Source organism: Siphateles boraxobius, unplaced genomic scaffold (genome assembly GCF_051911475.1).
Source record: "Siphateles boraxobius isolate OS27281-9 unplaced genomic scaffold, OSU_SipBor_1 13, whole genome shotgun sequence".
Taxonomy (NCBI): domain Eukaryota; kingdom Metazoa; phylum Chordata; class Actinopteri; order Cypriniformes; family Leuciscidae; genus Siphateles; species Siphateles boraxobius.
In genome coordinates this window covers 9,593,349-9,610,543 of record NW_027508733.1, presented here as the reverse complement: position 1 = coordinate 9,610,543, position 17,195 = coordinate 9,593,349, and the positions used below count along the sequence as shown (strand labels likewise).

Below are 17,195 nucleotides of genomic sequence, written 5' to 3'. Positions count from 1 at the left end.
ATGGAGTGCCGCAAGGATCGGTGTTAGGCCCTCTGCTATTCTCAATATATATGCTGCCACTTGGTAATATTATAAGAAAACATGGAATTAATTTCCACTGTTATGCTGATGACACTCAATTATATATCTCATCACGACCAGATGAAAACACTAACTTATCTAAATTGACAGAGTGTCTAAATGATATAAAATGCTGGATGACGTGTAATTTCCTGCTATTAAATTCAGATAAAACGGAGGTACTACTTATTGGTCCAAAAAACTACCCACAAAATCCCTTACAATACAACTTTAATTTAGAAGGATGTCCTGTTACTTTGTCCACTACAGTAAAAGACCTGGGTGTTATACTAGACCGCAACTTGACTTTCGAAAATCATATTTCATATATTACAAGAACAGCCTTTTTCCACCTTAGAAACATTGCTAAGCTACGCAACATGCTATCTGTTTCTGATGCAGAAAAGTTAGTTCATACTTTCATGACCTCGAGACTAGATTACTGTAATGCTTTATTAGCTGGCTGTCCTACATCCTCAATTAACAAGCTACAGTTAGTGCAAAATGCAGCTGCTAGAGTTCTTACTAGATCAAGAAAATATGATCATATAACACCTATTTTATCATCTCTACACTGGTTACCTATTAAGTTACGTATCAATTACAAAGTATTCCTACTGACCTATAAAGCCCTAAATGGTTTAGCTCCTGTGTATTTAACAGACCTTCTATCGCCATACAATCCATCGCGCTCTTTAAGATCACTAAATTCGAGGCTTCTGGTCATTCCTAGGATATCTAAGTCCACTAAAGGAGGGAGGGCGTTCTCGCATTTAGCTCCTAAACTCTGGAATAGCCTTCCTGATATTGTACGAGCCTCAGACTCGCTGTCCCAGTTTAAAACTAGATTAAAGACGCATCTCTTTAACCAAGCATTCACTTAATGCTTAACCTTTGATACTGCTGAATCGGTTCGAATGCATTAACATTATGAACATCAGCTATGCTAATTATTTCCCATCTGCCTTTCTGCTGTTATCTCGGGACGCTAGTCCCGAGGTAAATAGCGTTCGTCAGCTCCAGTTTGTATCCAGCCTCTCACGGAGACTTCAGATGCCCCAACGCCTGTGAAGAGACGACTCGACGCCTGTGAAGAGACGACTCAAAGCCGGCGATATGTTATGCCATAAATTAATACTTGATTAACTAACTGTATTTTTCTATGTACATTTCCGAAATGCAATTTCTGTAAAGCTGCTTTGAGACAATGTGTATTGTGAAAAGCGCTATACAAATAAATTTGAATTGAATTGAATTGAATAGTAGCTAAAAGCGGACTCGCCATGCTTAGAGTGAACCCTTGGTATTTCTAGCTGATGTGATCCTAGTGATCTGAGTGATCTGTTGGGTTTATATTCAGTGAGCATATCTGCAATGTATTGAGGTCCTAGGCCATTTAGTGATTTATATACCAGTAATAATACTTTAAAATCAATCCTATATGTAACTGGCAGCCAGTGTAAAGACCTGAGGACTGGTGTGATGTGTTCATATTTTCTGGTTCTGCTCAGAATCCTAGCGGCAGCGTTCTGTATGAGCTGCAACTGTCTTATGGTCTTTTTGGGAAGGCCAGTGAGGAGTCCATTACAATAATCCACCCTGCTGGTGATGAAAGCATGCACAAGTTTCTCTAAGTCTTGACTGGAAACAAAGCATCTAATTCTTGCAATATTTTTCAGGTGATAGTATGCTGATTTAGTTATTGCTTTGACATGACTACTGAAACTAAGGTCTGACTCTAGAGTTACACCAAGATTCCTGACTTGATTTTTAGTTGTTTGACCCCTAGACTGAAGGTATGCGTTCACCTTGAGAACTTCATCTTTGTTTCCAAACGCAATGACTTCAGTTTTGTCTTTGTTTAACTGAAGAAAGTTTTGGCACATCCAATTTTTTACTTCATCAATGCATTGGCAAAGGGAGTCAATGGGGCTGTAGTCGTTAGGCGATAGGGCTAAGTAGAGCTGTGTGTCGTCTGCATAGCTGTGGTAAGCGATTTGGTTCTTTCTCATTATTTGGCTCATTGGGAGCATGTACAGGTTGAATAGGAGTGGCCCGAGAATTGAGCCTTGAGGGATTCCGCATGTCATGGGTGTCCACTCAGACTTATGATCTCCAATACTCACATAATAACCTCTCCCTACCAAGTATGACCTGAACCATTTTAGAACTATCCCAGAAAGCCCGACCCAGTTTTTCAGCCTGTCAAGAAGTATGTTGTGATCGACAGTGTCAAATGCAGCACTGAGGTCGAGTAGTACCAGCACTGATAATTTGCCTGTATCAGAGTTTAAGCGAATATCGTTTATTATCTTTATGAGCGCTGTCTCTGTGCTGTGATGCGGACGGAAACCAGATTGAAAATTGTCAAAGTATCCATTCGAGCTAAAGAATTTGTTCAGCTGATTGAAGACAACTTTTTCAATGATCTTGCCTATGAAAGGAAGATTTGAGATCGGTCTATAGTTGTTTAATATGGTCTTATCCAGATTGTTCTTTTTCAGGAGGGGCTTGACAACTGCAGTTTTCAGGGAGTTTGGAAAACTACCAGAGAGAAGTGAGGCATTTACCACTTCTAGGAGATCTGCTTCTAAGCTGTGTAACACAATTTTGAAAAAAGATGTTGGAAGTGCGTCAAGGGCGCAGGTTGATGTTTTAAGGTGCTGTACGGTTTCTTCCAAAATTTTGCCATCAATTTCTTCGAAATCAGACATAGTGACTACTTTCTCAGGCTGTTGTCTGATCTGTCTGACCCCAGCGCAACTCAAGGATGAGCTGATCACTTTTCTGATATTATTGATTTTTCCAGAGAAGAAAGAAGCAAACTCACTGCACTTGCTGTCTGAGAGCATTTCACTAGGAATCTGGCTTGGGGGGTTTGTCAGTCTCTCTACAGTAGCAAAAAGAGTGCGTGTGTTGTTTATATTGCTGTTTATAATATTCGAGAAAAAAGTCTGTCTAGCTTTGCCTAGTTCCTTATTGAAAGCATGGATGCTGTCTTTGTAGATATTATAATGGACTACAAGTTTTGTCTTCCGCCACATGCCCTCTGCTTTTCTGCATTGTCTTTTCATATTTTGCACTGCTGTTGAGTTTCTCCAAGGTGCTTTTTGTCTGCCACTCTTCTTCCTGACTTTCACAGGAGCAACATCATCAATTACACTCTTAACTTTTGAGTTAAAAGAATCAAGGAGAAAATCAACAGAGTCAGCAGATATGCTTGGTGTTAAAGATATAGCCTTCATAAATAGTACACTAGTGTTCTCATTTAAGCATCTCTTCTTGACAGACACAGATCTAGCTTCAATGGCAGGAGAGATCAATATATCAAAGAAAATACAAAAATGATCAGACAGTGCTACATCCTTAATAACAATCGATGAAATCTTTAGGCCCTTGCTGATAAGTAAATCTAGAGTGTGTCCACGATTATGTGTGGGTCCATGTACATGCTGAGTCAGATCAAAAGTTTTTAAAACCGTTTTGATTTCTTTTGCCATATTGGTTTCTGCATTATCTATGTGAATGTTAAAATCTCCAGCAATTGTAAAACAGTCAAACTCTGAGGAAATTGTTGATAACAGTTCTGTAAAGTCATCAGCAAAGGCTGTAGAGTATTTTGGAGGCCTGTAAACAATGATAAGTAAAATGCGTGGAGCGCCTTTTAACACAATACCCAGATATTCGAAACATGGGTAATTCCCAAATGATATTTGCTTGCATTGATAGACATCTTTAAAAAGAGCAGCTAAACCTCCACCTCTTCTGACAGCTCTGCAGACACTCATAAAAGTAAAGTTAGGAGGGGCTGTTTCATTGAGGACTGTTGCACTGCAACTTTCTTCTAGCCAAGTTTCATTTAGAAACATAAAATCCAGGTTGTATGTGGTTATTAAGTCGTTGACTAGAAGTGATTTATTTTTAAGTGAGCGGATGTTTAAAAGTGCTAACTTAACAGTTTTGCTTTTTGTCCCCACAGCAATCTTAGTTTGGCGTGTAATAGGCACCAGATTAGATGGGTTTGCTGTACGGCTTTTGAAGGCCTTAGACTTTCTATCATGCAATCGAACAGCAATAGAAAAAGATACAGGCACACTGGGTTCCCGCTTTTTCTGTAAACATTTGACAAAGTTATTGTTATCATAGCGGGGACCCAACACATATCACTGAGAGCTGGTATCAGTTGTTTTTGGTTCACCTCGAGCCGCTGGAGGAGGGTTTGGGCCCTGGCGCTGTGGCAGAGGCCGAAGAGCTCTCACAGGGGGAGGGGGAGGGCGAGCTAGGCCCGCAGGCTTTGGTGGTTGTGGGGCCTGCCGTTTTTTGGTTGGTATCTGGGGGCTTGCAGCAAAAGAGTGGGATAGTCTAGTTCCAGCACAAACCAGTTGTTCCATTTTCTCTGAGAAGCACAGAAGTGGGGATGCTGGAGAGATGGATAACGTATCTGGTGAGAGGGGATTTTGCTCTGGTGTTATCGGAGACTGTAATATGCTGTCCTGATTTCCCTGGCTGTTTTCCAGAAAGTCATCCTTGGGTGCTGAAACTTGGAGCAGTGCTAGTATGTCACACTCTGTCTGTGGTGAGCTCTGTGGGCAGGGCTCAGCTGAGATTGTGTCCGTGAGCAGAGGTTGTTGTGGCTGAGTGGTGTTATCATTGTCCTTATGTGATGTGTCAACCGTATGTCCATTCAGGTGCTGAAGTGAAGTCCTGTGGTCATTCATACTGTATCCAGGTGTGTGTGTGCCATTCAGGTTGAGTGGATTGGCACACACTGCAGAAGGATGACGGAGGGAGAAGTAGATATTGTCGTTTAGCACTCTTGAACCAAGTTTGTTTGGGTGGTGGCCATTCTGTTGAAACAGTTGCCTCTGACTCCAGAAAAGATTGAAGTTGTCAATGAAGTTCACTCCATCTATATTGCAGGTTTTTTGCCGCCATGTGTTAAGCCCAAGCAATCGTGAAAACCTGTTTGTTCCTCTTGCTGGAAGTGGTCCACTGATGAATGTTTGAACTTTCAGTCTTTTAAGTGTTTCAAAAAGTTAATTGAAATCCTTCTTAAGGAGTTCCGACTGCTCTTTATGAATATCATTCTTCCCCACATGAATGATGAGACGATTTGCAGTCTTATGTTTCATCAGAATGTTCTGAAGTTCCCTGTTTACATCAGAAGTCGTTGCTTGTGGAAGGCAGCACGTAGTTGTATCCCTGCTATTTATGTTTCTGATTATGGAGTCGCCCACTATCAGAGTCCTGGGCCCGGCTGCGCTGTGAGCTGAGTGCCGCTGTCTGCTCGACCTTGAGCCCCAGTTAGCATTAGTGTTAGCTACAGGCTGATTCAGTCTGTGTTCGATCACATTCATCAAATTTGGGGATTCCTCATTCATTAATACTTCAAATCTGTTCTCAAGATGTATAGGCGGTGGTAGGAGACCAGTGTTTGCAATCCTTGTCAGAGCCGTATCTGGGGTAGAGGATGCTACTGCGGCAATATGTGATGCTCGTGATAATCTGATGTCTCGAGTGCCTTTGGGTCTCGCTCCCTGTAAGTGCCATCGATTTGTAAGTCGATCGGCTTGTTTCTCTACAGTTAGTATAGCCTGTCGAGGAGCACTAGAATCATGGGACTCACCGGCTGTATGCTGAGGGCGTCCATGACGAAGCTCTGTTGTGTGTTCCGTCTGGTTTGGTGGTCCCGCAATTAACTTTGTTTCAAGAACTGCAATCCTTTCTAAAAGTCTGTGGCAGTTGGAGCAGCAAGTAAATTCCAGAGGAGGCATTTTCTTATCCTTATGAATGTAGGCAATTGTGTTTTCTCTTCCCCGGAATGTAAGCTTTCAGTGGGAGGCTGGTCGAATAAAATAATTCTGCTTTTTTTTTTTTTTTTAGTAATCCAAGCGTTTGAGCACTGTGCTGATTTGCTGAAGTTAAAATTATGTGATAAAAGGAGATAAAATATAAAAATATAAAAGCGATAGAGCAAAGCACGGAGCAGTAAGCGAGAGCGTCCGAACAGTCAACAAAAAAGGAAAAAACGTAGGTGTACGCACCCCCACTAGTGGAGTGTAGTAACACGATTGTCGTAGGCCTAAACAATTCTAAGTGTATCTTCGCGAACCAGACTCGATCTCTCCCATTTCGGATAGGAGTACGTCGAACTTAGTGATTCAGACAGGTAGGGATTTAGGTAAATAAACTAATAAAAATAGGGTTGTTTGCCAAGGGATGCATCAGGAACAATCCTGAGAAAAAAAAAGTGTGAGCCAAATTGGCGTGGGCCAGTATATGTAACTTTCACTTCAAACTCCTGGTCTTAATTAATTATATCTGGTCCTTGGGATTTTAACTGTCAATTCCCTAACAATAGTATTCAATGCCAGGTTTAATACAAAAAAACAAAAAAACAAATCTAGTGTGAATGGCAGAAAAGAAGAGAAAGAGAGGATTAAGTTATTTATTTTGTGGTTTAAGAAAGTAATATAAATATAAGTATAAATTGACAACATTAGGGCTGGTGAACAGAAAGCAGGTGAGTGGGAAGTGCAATGCTGGATTGGAGAGTGGTGTGCTGGCAGTGAAAGGAATGTGTCTTCTTACAGAGATGGTGGTGGATCGATGGAGACGTGGAGAGATAAGATGTAGGATTGCAGAAAACTTGTTTTTTTTTTTGCTGGAGAACGCTGAAGACAGGAAGAATGCTGGAGACTTGGAGAACGCAACGCTGGAGAACGCTGGAGAACGCTGGAGAACGCTGGAGAAGCCAGGTAGCTCATAGTAGGTAAGGTGAGTAGTCCTCTTTCCAACCAACGAATGAGACCGAACAGTGAACAGTGGTGAAGTGAGTCTTTAAGTTGTTGGAGTGATGATTGTGATGATGAGGTGCAGGTGTGTGTGATCAGGAATGATCTGCAGATGGGAACAAAGGAGAGTGATGGGAAATGTAGTGCAGGATCCTGGCAGACCTTTAACAGTACTCCTCTGGAGCGCTCTGGAGTCTAGACTGGTGTAAGCAGGTGTAAGCAGGTGGGTAAGCAACAAATATGGTGTTAAAAACAAAATTATGAGAATAGTTATGATTAAATTATAAAATGGTGATGCTATTTTCATAATATTATAAATAGAAGGTAAAATTTGCCTTCTTGATCTCTTTTTCTTTGTTTTTTGCAGATGCAGAAGATCCCAATGACTACAATCATCAGAGATCCAGCAGAGATCAACACTATCAGAGACACTGAGACTGGAGGAAGAGAAGGAGAAGGTCCGACTGGTTCTGTAATGATAAAGAAAGAAGTGAATACATCAGTCAGGGGCCGTATTCATAAAGAATTTTATTTTACCACTAGGAGTACTCCTAAATTACACTAAAATATTTTAGCTAGGAGTTTTCTCTTAAAAGTTATTCACAACGCCTTTCAGACCTACTCTTAGTAAGGAAAAATGACAACTCCTAAACTAAGGGTGATTCTTCGTTGCTATGGATGACGTCAATTCTCATGCACGAGTTTCCACGCAATGATCATGGTGATTGTTTGGTAGATGACAGGGCCATCATGCGGATCATAACACAGACGCAACAAATCATGGAATTACGACATCTAAATATCTAAATATGTCTGTGTCCTACACAAAATAATAATAGTAATGTCATCGAAATGCATATATAATGACATGTTTGTGCAGGCCCCAGTGAAGTGTAATTCTAAAAAGGCAGAGAGAGAGAGAGAGAGAGAGAGAGAGAGAGAAAAGTGGTGAATTCAATTAAATTAAATCAAGGTAGCCTAATAATACCCTAATGAACTTGCCTAATAATGAAAAACGACACTTGCATTGACACTTGCTTGGTTGATTGACATCCTATTAGTATGGAAGCTTGTTTCCGCCACTGAATAAAAAAAATAATTGCGACTTGATATCAAAATTGCGAGATATGAAGTCAGAATTGTGAGAAATAAAGTCGCAATTGCGAGATATAGGAAGTCGCAATTGTAAGATAAAAAGTCGCAATTACCTTTTTTATTTTTCATTCTGTGGCGGAATCAAGCTTCCATAGCCTAAATAGACAACTTAAAGCAAGGAAATGTTGCTCCTATTGAAGTAATGTAATAGTTGAATGACGGTGGATTATGAACTCGCCAAAACGGAAAAGAAAGCCCAACTGGACGCAGGATCAGCACTACTGGCCCAGTAAAAAAAAAAAAAAACATAATAAAAGGGAAATTCGACACTGGGATATCAAGCAAAACTAAGCGTGAGACATGGGAGAGGGTTTGTTTGCAGATCAATGCAGCATTCCCGCTTGTGTCGCGGACCCCGGACGACTGCGAGATTTTAAGATCCTTTGTGAATAGGTCTTAGTGAGTTAGGAGTCCTCTCGACTTCTTTTAAGCTGTCCCAGACTTAGGTGCTACTTTTAGGGCTAAAATGCTTCGTGAATTACTCTTAGTGAAAAAAAAACTTAGGAGTCCTAAAGTTAGGACTGACACGCCCATTATTTTTAGGAGTTGCTCCTAAATTCGCCAGTTAGGAGCTACTTTTAGCCTTAAAATTCTTTGTGAATACGGCCCCTGATCTGCAAGGGAAGACAGAGATCAGCTCAGTAAATACACACATATATCATCATGCTGTGGTACCTGCACATGTGTGACAGAGTGTGTTGATGTCCAGATGTGTGGTCTTGTTGCTGATGGGATTGTTCAGCACACAGCTGTAGGTGTTTTTATCCTGATATTCCACCTCCAGAGGTAGAGAGAGACTGATGCTGAGATCACACACACTGATGCTGGACAATACACTCATTCCTGCATACCAGGAGAGAGTCACATGACTCACATTCAACACTGATGAACACACCAATGAACATAATGATGATGATGATGATGATGATGATGATGATGATGATGATGATGATGATGACGAAGAACATTGTGAAGAGTTACTGATGATGACAGGAACAGGCAGACGAACTGGAAAAGAGATAAATTTGAATAGTTCAGAAAGTGTTTATTGAAGTGTCAGTCTGTCAGTGAGTGTCTAATATGATCTTCATTCCTCTCCATGTATTTATAAAAGGTTATTTACACATATGGAGAAATATCAGAGAGGAAAATTATGCTTAATTGAAATTATTCTATTATCAACTAGATAAAAACAGGTGAAACAAACATTAAAACTTACAGTAGACAGTGAGATTGAAAATCTTGATCGCACTGTTGATCTGTAGTTTATAAACTCCAGTATGTTCAGTTGTGGTGTTTGTGATGGTCAGAGATCCAGTTTGATGATCCAGCTTCAGTCTGTCTCTTATTCTCTTAATCTTTGAATCAGGATCATATGCTAAGAAGATTCTAGCACCTTTACTGATTTCAGCTAGAATAATATTTCCTCTAAAGTTCCACTGTATCTCATCGTCGGTACGTATTTCAGTAACATCAGTGTTTAGAGTAACAGATTCTCCCTCCATCACTGACACTGAATCACCAAACACACTTGATGAACATGAACAGGTTCAGATTAAATAGAATTGAAGAACAGCAGCAGAGACAAAGTACAGGTTTAAATGTGCAGGATATACAGTATATTCAATACATTTGTATTACTGAATTTCCACAACGTTTGTAGTTGTGCGAAAGTATTTAAAAATGATTTAAATTATGTTTTAGAAATTGCTTGGGGAAAACGTGCATTTGTAATCCTTGAATTTAAGATTTCTAAAACAAGAGAGATCGGAAGACAGATAAAAACAATTGAACCGCAGAAAGAGTTTATTAATCTAAATAAATTACACAAATATATTTATAACTTACTGATCAGACTCCACCAGCTTAAACAGAACAAAACAAACACATGAAACATTTTCAGCTGTTCAGTCAAACATCTAATAAAACTACAACTGAACTAATAAGGAAACACAACAGAAGTAATGTGGCTTGTGAGTCCTCCCCCGACACAGTCTGACTCATAAAGCACACGCACATGCGCATGATGTACGTATATACAGTTACATATGTAATATAAGAATGCTTCTGCCTCTTAGTAAGCCTAACTGTTCTTAATAGTGGAAAACACTTTATTTTTCATAATTTAACATTGATAGTTGTTAAAAACTAGTTGCCTGACTGTGTTAAATAGCTAAAAGTTGAAGAATATTTTCTAAATTTTCGATAAACTACATTTTATGGTAAAATGTAGCTTAACTTCACTGATTTCAAAAGGTTGTGTGTCAATATTCAGTTCTCAAGTTAAATTTATCAAAAAAGTTAAAACCATGTATGATCTCACAGAACCAATTTACTGAAGTTTATCTTCTGAGTCAAACTGAAACCTGATGTGGCCAATTTTTTAATTTTTTTATTTATTTATTTTTTAGAAATGTGGTTTGACTGTTGGGTGGGGAAACATTAAGTGCATGAAAGAACGGGCATTTAGTGTGTGTGTGTGTGTGTGTGTGTGTGTGTGTGTGTGTGTGTTTAGTTTGTAAGTGAAGAGCTTCTTCCTGTCCTGCTGTAAATGGCTTTGATAGACATGAGATATGTGTTAAATAGAGGGAGAAAAGCAATAGATACACATTGATCATATTTAACACAGCCATTCAAAACTTTTGTCTGTAAAAGTTACTATTTTTTATTTGTTTGTTTTAGAAAACAACTAAAATATTTTATTTATTATAGTAAACAAAACGGTAACACTTTATTTTAAGGGAACATATTTACACGCTACTACATGTACTGTATACTTATTGTAGTAATAACAGTAAATTATGCATAATTACAAGTAACTAACCCTAAACCAAACCTATAACTATAACTCTAAAGTAGTTACATGTAGTTAATTAATATTACTCAGAACTTATTTGAGTTAACCACGCCAACTTAAAATAAACTATAACAAAAAAATAAAACAGTTAAATATTCTAAAGGTTGTATAGGTGAAATTTTCTCAACTGTATCCTTTATATGCATACAGTTTTCATTTCACATTACTTTAATGTAAACTAATTGAATACTGTATCTATATAATGAAAGCTGTTGGCAAAGTCAGGGACTTTATGAAATTTCTATACCCACTGTGCAAAAGTGGTGTCAGGGAGCAAAGTAGCATTGTTAACCACCACGCAAACCATGTGTTCTTGCCTAATTAGTTTAGTTTTTGTCTGTTTTCCCCTGGATCCCCTCTCCTTTTTTTTTTGTATCTAGCTCTTCTTCAAATCTACTACCTGCCCTCCAGCCCTGCAAGATTACAACCATTACAACCACCTCTCTCTCTCTCTCTCTCTCTCTCTCTCTCTCTCTCTCTCTCTCTCTCTCTCTCTCTCTCTCTCTCTCGAGTGCATGCTGGGAGTTTGTGGACGGAGCGTGAGTGTGTGTTGGAGTGAGCTCTACGGTTTGAGTGAGTTTTCTATCTTTTTTCTATCTCTTGTGGCTTTTGTTGTTAGGTAAAGAGGAAAGTTTGTAGTGTTTGTGAGGAGCGTCGTCGGTCAGTGTGCACTGATCGCCATGGCGGCGTCTCAGCACGTGAGTTTAGAAAGTTTAACGCGGCGGCACGGTGTTAAGGTTGTACCCGCGGAGCGTTGTTCAGTTGAGGATTGCGTCCTCGCTGTTGCTGCTGTGGTTGGTCATGAGTGCATTCTTTCTGCGTCAAGAATGAATAGCGCAATAGTGTTGTTTTTGAACAATGTTGACAAAGTCAATCAAGTTGTAGAGACCGGGATTGTTGTGAATGAGTCACTTACTCCAGTCATGCCTTTAGTACAACCAGCGAAAAGAGTAGTATTGTCAAATGTCCCACCGTTTATTAAAAACGAAGTGATTGAAAGGGAATTGTCCAGACACGGAAAGTTTGTGTCAAAAATTAAGAAAATCTCACTCGGTTGCAAATCACCACAGTTGAAGCACGTTGTATCATTTAGGAGGCAGGTGCATATGATCCTAAATAACCAGAATGAGGAGCTTAATTTAGCCATGAAGTTTAAGATTGAGGATTTTAATTATGTTATTTTTGCTACCTCAGATGCGATGAAGTGTTTTGGTTGTGGACAAGAGGGTCACGTGATACGCGTGTGCCCTGAGAAGAACGCAGATCAGAATGACAACACAGCCGAAACGCTTAATACAGATCATGCACAAACGAGTGATACAGTATCTTGTGTTGAAAAAAATGGAATTGACAATCGTGAAAGTAATAAAAATGAGAGTGTGGCCATAAACGAAAATGTGCATGAAGCTGGTGTTTCTGAGGTCAGTGAGCAGGCCATATTAGAGCATGGTGTGGATGTTGACATGACAGATGATCAGAGTTTTTTTAAAACACCGACATTAAAAAGGAAAACTAGGACCAAAGGAAAATAAAAAAGGGCTAGTAAAAAAGCTAATGGGATGGCTGGTGATGATGCAAGGGAGGGGGACTCGGAGTCGAGTAATGTTGGGGAGTCTGCAGAGAATAGTGAACGTGAATCTTCAGACTCTGTGAGCTCAGCTTCACTGAGGCGATCTGTCCGCAGCGCTTACACATCGGACAAAATTAAAACGTTTCTTCAGACAACGAAGGGCATGAAAGGTGTAAATGTAGAGGATTACTTCCCAGATCGTGAGATGTTTATAGATTCAATCATGGCTTTAAGGAAGGAGGGTGGAGCTTTCACTGAGCAAGAAGTCTTTAGGCTGAAGAAAATTGTCCAGAAGTTAAAACTAAATTTATTGAATGATGAATTTGAATCAATCTAGCTTTTCTTTTTTTGTGAAGTGTTTGTTATTGGTGTGCTCATATTACCTTTTTATGAGTAGAATAAGATTGGGCACACTTAATTTGAATGGTGCACGAGACAGCAAGAAAAGAGCAATGCTTTATGAACTGACTAGACAAAAGAAAATTGATGTAATGCTGGTCCAGGAAACTCATAGTGATGTTTTTAATGAAAATGAATGGCTAATGGAATGGGATGGGTCGATTATTTTAAGCCATAAAAATCACTGTAGTGGTGGCTTAGCTGTACTTTTTAAGAAAAACTTTAAACCAATTTCATATGAGGTAGAACATGTTGTTGAGGGACATCTATTGAAAATAACAGCAAAATTTGAAAAAATGTTTTTAGTTTTTATAAATGTGTATGCTCCTGTTGTTGGTCCTGAAAGGGTTGTTCTTTTTGATAAATTAAGTAATATTTTGTCAAACTGTAAAGAGGAAGAGTTCATATTTGTTGGAGGGGATTTTAACTGTACAGCAAATGATGGAATGGATAGGAATCATAGAGAGCCACATCTAGCTTCTCAACATGCTATAAGAAAGCTTATAGAAGAACATGATTTGTGTGATATATGGAGAACTCTATATAAAGAACAAAGGCAGTACACATGGGCGCACACAAGAGAAAATTATATTTCTATGGCTAGATTGGATAGGTTCTATTGTTTTAAGTACCAGTTTAATGTTATTAAGAAATGTGAGATTTTGCATTGTGGGTTTTCTGATCACAGTCTAGTAATCTGTAGTGTTTTCATCACTAATATAAAGCCTAAGAGTGCCTATTGGCACTTTAATACTTCTTTGCTACAAGACAATTTTTTTAAGGATGTCTTTATTTATTTTTGGAAACAGTTCAGTTCCAGGAAAAAAGATTTTTCATCCCTACAACAATGGTGGGATCATGGGAAAAAAGAAATACAGCAACTGTGTCGTCAGTACACTCTCAACGTATCCAAGGACATTTCCCAATCAATGAAAACCTTAGAGATTGAAATAGTGGAACTTCAGAATTTGGTAGAGTCCACAGGAAATCGAGGACATATTGAGCTCCTCAAAGTAAAAAAAAGGACTCTGGATAACCTGTTAGGCATCAGAGCACAGGGAGCTTTGATCCGCTCACGTTTTCAGAGTGCGGTAGAGATGGATGGCCCAACTAAATTCTTCTTCGGTTTGGAGAAAAAGAATGGTCAAAGCAGACTTATACATTCTTTATACTCATTGGAGGGTATAGAAGTGGTGGAGCCTAAGGAAATCAGAAAAAGAGCTGTATTATTTTATTCTGAGCTTTATAAAAGTGAACATACAGAGGAAGATGAGCTGGCCAGCTCTTTTTATATGGGTTTGCCTAAAGTTCCAGATGAGACCAATTCTTGGCTTGAGAGGCCGCTTTCAGCAGCTGAACTGCATGTTGCTCTGCGGAGCATGGATTGCGGTAAGGCCCCGGGAATTGATGGTCTACCTGTCGAGTTTTATAAAACGTTTTGGTCAGTGTTGGGGGGTGATTTGCTGGCTGTGCTCAATGATAGTCTGGCCCGAGGTTTGCTACCTTTGAGCTGCAGGAGGGCAGTCATTACCCTGTTACCCAAAAAAGGTGATTTAAAAGAAATAAAGAACTGGCGCCCTGTTTCACTTTTATGCTCTGATTTAAAGCTCTTTTCTAAAGCTTTGGCCATTAGATTGAGGGAGGTAGTTGGGCAGGTTATTCATCGTGATCAAACTTACTGTGTGCCTAACAGGTCTATTTTTGATAATGTTTATTTAATTCGGGATATTTTGGACGTCTCTAGGCTATTGGACATAGACACTGGTCTCATTTCTCTAGATCAGGAAAAGGCATTTGACCGGGTTGAGCACAGCTATCTCTGGCGCACGCTAGAGGAGTTCGGGTTCAGCTCTGGTTTTATTGCCATGATTAGGGTTTTGTACCGGGATGTTGAGAGTGTACTGAAAGTGAATGGTGGTCTTAGTGCTCCTTTTAAAATTAACAGAGGTATTAGACAAGGCTGTGCACTTTCGGGAATGTTGTATGCTCTTGCCATTGAACCTTTATTGGTTAAGATCAGAGAGAGCATTGAAGGTTGGACCATACCTTGCTCTGGAGCAAATTTTAAGCTGTCTGCATATGCAGATGATATTATTGTTTTGGTTAAAGGGCAAAATGATGTTGATCTTCTTAAAGACATTCTTGACAAATTTGGTCTAATTTCCTCTGCCAAAGTTAACTGGTCCAAAAGTGAAGCCATAATAAGTGGTAACTGGTCCCATGGTCTTCCTACACTACCAGGTGATTTGTACTGGAAAAGAGATGGGTTAAAATATTTAGGAGTATATGTTGGCAATGATTCAATGTTAGGCAAAAATTGGGAAGGAGTTTTAGAAAAATTAAAGGGGCGATTGGAAAAATGGAAATGGCTTTTGCCAAAAATGTCTTTTAGAGGGAGGGTGATAATAATTAATAACCTGGTGGCTTCAGTTTTGTGGCATCGTTTGGCCTGCATTGATCCTCCAAATGGACTTCTGAGTAAAATTCAAGCCAGTATGGTGGATTTTTTTTGGAGCACTTTTCATTGGATACCGCAGAGCATACTTTTTCTACCCAGAGATGAAGGAGGACAAGGACTTATCCATTTGCCCAGCAGGGGGGCAGCTTTTCGACTTCTGTTTATTCAAAGGTACCTCACAGGACCTGAGGATCTTGTCTGGAGAAAAGTGGCTGATGCTATTTTCAATCAAGCTGGCGGACTGGGATTGAACTCTGTCTTGTTTTTGATGGACTCTAGTAAGCTGCAGTGCAACGGACTGACTCCTTTTTATCAGGGACTTTTTAAAGTTTGGGACTTATTTGAAAAACGGAGGTTGGATGCGACTTCCTCGTTGTACTGGCTTTTGGAGGAACCTCTTGTGCATGGAGCGCGGTTTGATGTTACGTGTGAAGTTACACCTGGACTGCTTCATTGTTTAATTTCCACTAAGACATTAAAACTGCATCATGTGTTGGATGTTGCTGGTTCTGGTTTGAATAATGTTCAGTCCATGGCCGCATATCTAGGTGTGCGGTCGGTACGGTATGTAGAAAAAATTCTGGACTTTTTTAAGCAGAAACTCACAGAAGAAGAACATAATTTGTTAATTGAATTTCATAATGGGAAACTGGTTCCTAATAATACAGATCCCTTTCCAAGTATTTTTCTTAGTCCCAATCTCAAAGGACTGTCTGGACCTTTTCTGAACCTGAGAGGGCTAGAAGGGTTAAGTTTGCAGGGTGTTCAGAGTAAAGTTTTGTATAAATGTCTTGTAAAAGTTTTAAATAAAGCACATTTAAAAGAACGTAGTGATACAGTGTGGAGAGAGAAACTTGGAATAGATGATGAAAATAAACCTGTTTGGAGAGTCTTATACAAACCACCAATTGAAAAACGCACAGGTGACATTCAGTGGAGGGTTTTACACGGCGCAGTTGCTGTAAATGCTTTTGTGAGCTTAATTAATCCCAATGTGTCAAGTGATTGTCCTTTTTGTAAAATGAGGGAGACAATTTTTCATTGTTTTTTAGAATGTTCTAGACTGTATGAAATGTTTTGTTTGCTTGATGTACTTTTCATGAATTTTGGGGAGATTTTTTCATCTATGATTTGGATTCTTGGTCCCAAATATAGTGTGGCGCAAAGAATAAAAAGTCAATTGTTGAATTTTTTAATTGGGCAAGCTAAACTTGCTGTTTACATAACCAGGAGAAACAAAATAGAGGGTAGAGAAGGACAACATGTGGTTATTGTCTTTAAAAATATGGTAAAAGCAAGGGTTATGTTTGATTTCAAGTTCTATAAACTGATGAATGACTTAGAAAGTTTTTTGCACAAATGGTGTTTTAATGGAGCTATTTGTACAGTTGAAGAAGAAATGTTGATTTTTGCTATGATGTTACAATAAGTCTTGTTTTTTGTATCTCCTTTTTGTCTTTTGGATAATGTGATTGGGTCATTCGCTGACGTTGTAATGATATAAATAAAGTGTGTTGAAAACTCAAAAAAACTCTCTCTCTCTCTCTCTCTCTCTCTCTCTCTCTCTCTCTCTCTCTCTCTCTCTCTCTCTCTCTCTCTCTCTCTCTCTCTCTCTCTCTCTCTCTCTCTCTCTCTCTCTCTCTCTCTCTCTCTCTCTCTCTCTCTCTCTCTCCCTCCCTCCCTCCCTCCCCCTCCCCTGCCATTGCCACTCTACCTCCCCTGGTCCTCATCTGTGAGCTCGCCTATCTCGTTGTCCTTGGACTGTGCTTTACTCATTTCTCTCCAATGTATTTGTTTGTATCTGCTTTGCTTTTCCTTTCTCTAATGCCTCCTGTTGGGTTGATGTGTCTGACCCACGTACCTGTCTGGAATCCTTCCTGATTCAGATTCCTCTCCAGATTA

At 39.4% G+C, this 17,195-nt stretch overlaps 1 protein-coding gene across 1 annotated transcript in view; it reads right to left on the bottom strand.

Annotated features, from left to right (window-relative positions):
• LOC143736373 (SLAM family member 5-like) overlaps window positions 1-12,561 on the bottom strand; it is a 145,555-nt gene extending 132,994 nt beyond the window's left edge. Inside the window, exons 1-2 of the mRNA XM_077227113.1 lie at window positions 12,499-12,561; window positions 9,858-9,948 (exon numbers count right to left, since the gene is read on the bottom strand). Of these exons, the coding sequence (XP_077083228.1) occupies window positions 9,858-9,948; window positions 12,499-12,561 (154 nt within the window). The remainder of the gene's footprint in view (window positions 1-9,857; window positions 9,949-12,498) is intronic.
• Window positions 12,562-17,195: the final 4,634 nt, after the last annotated feature.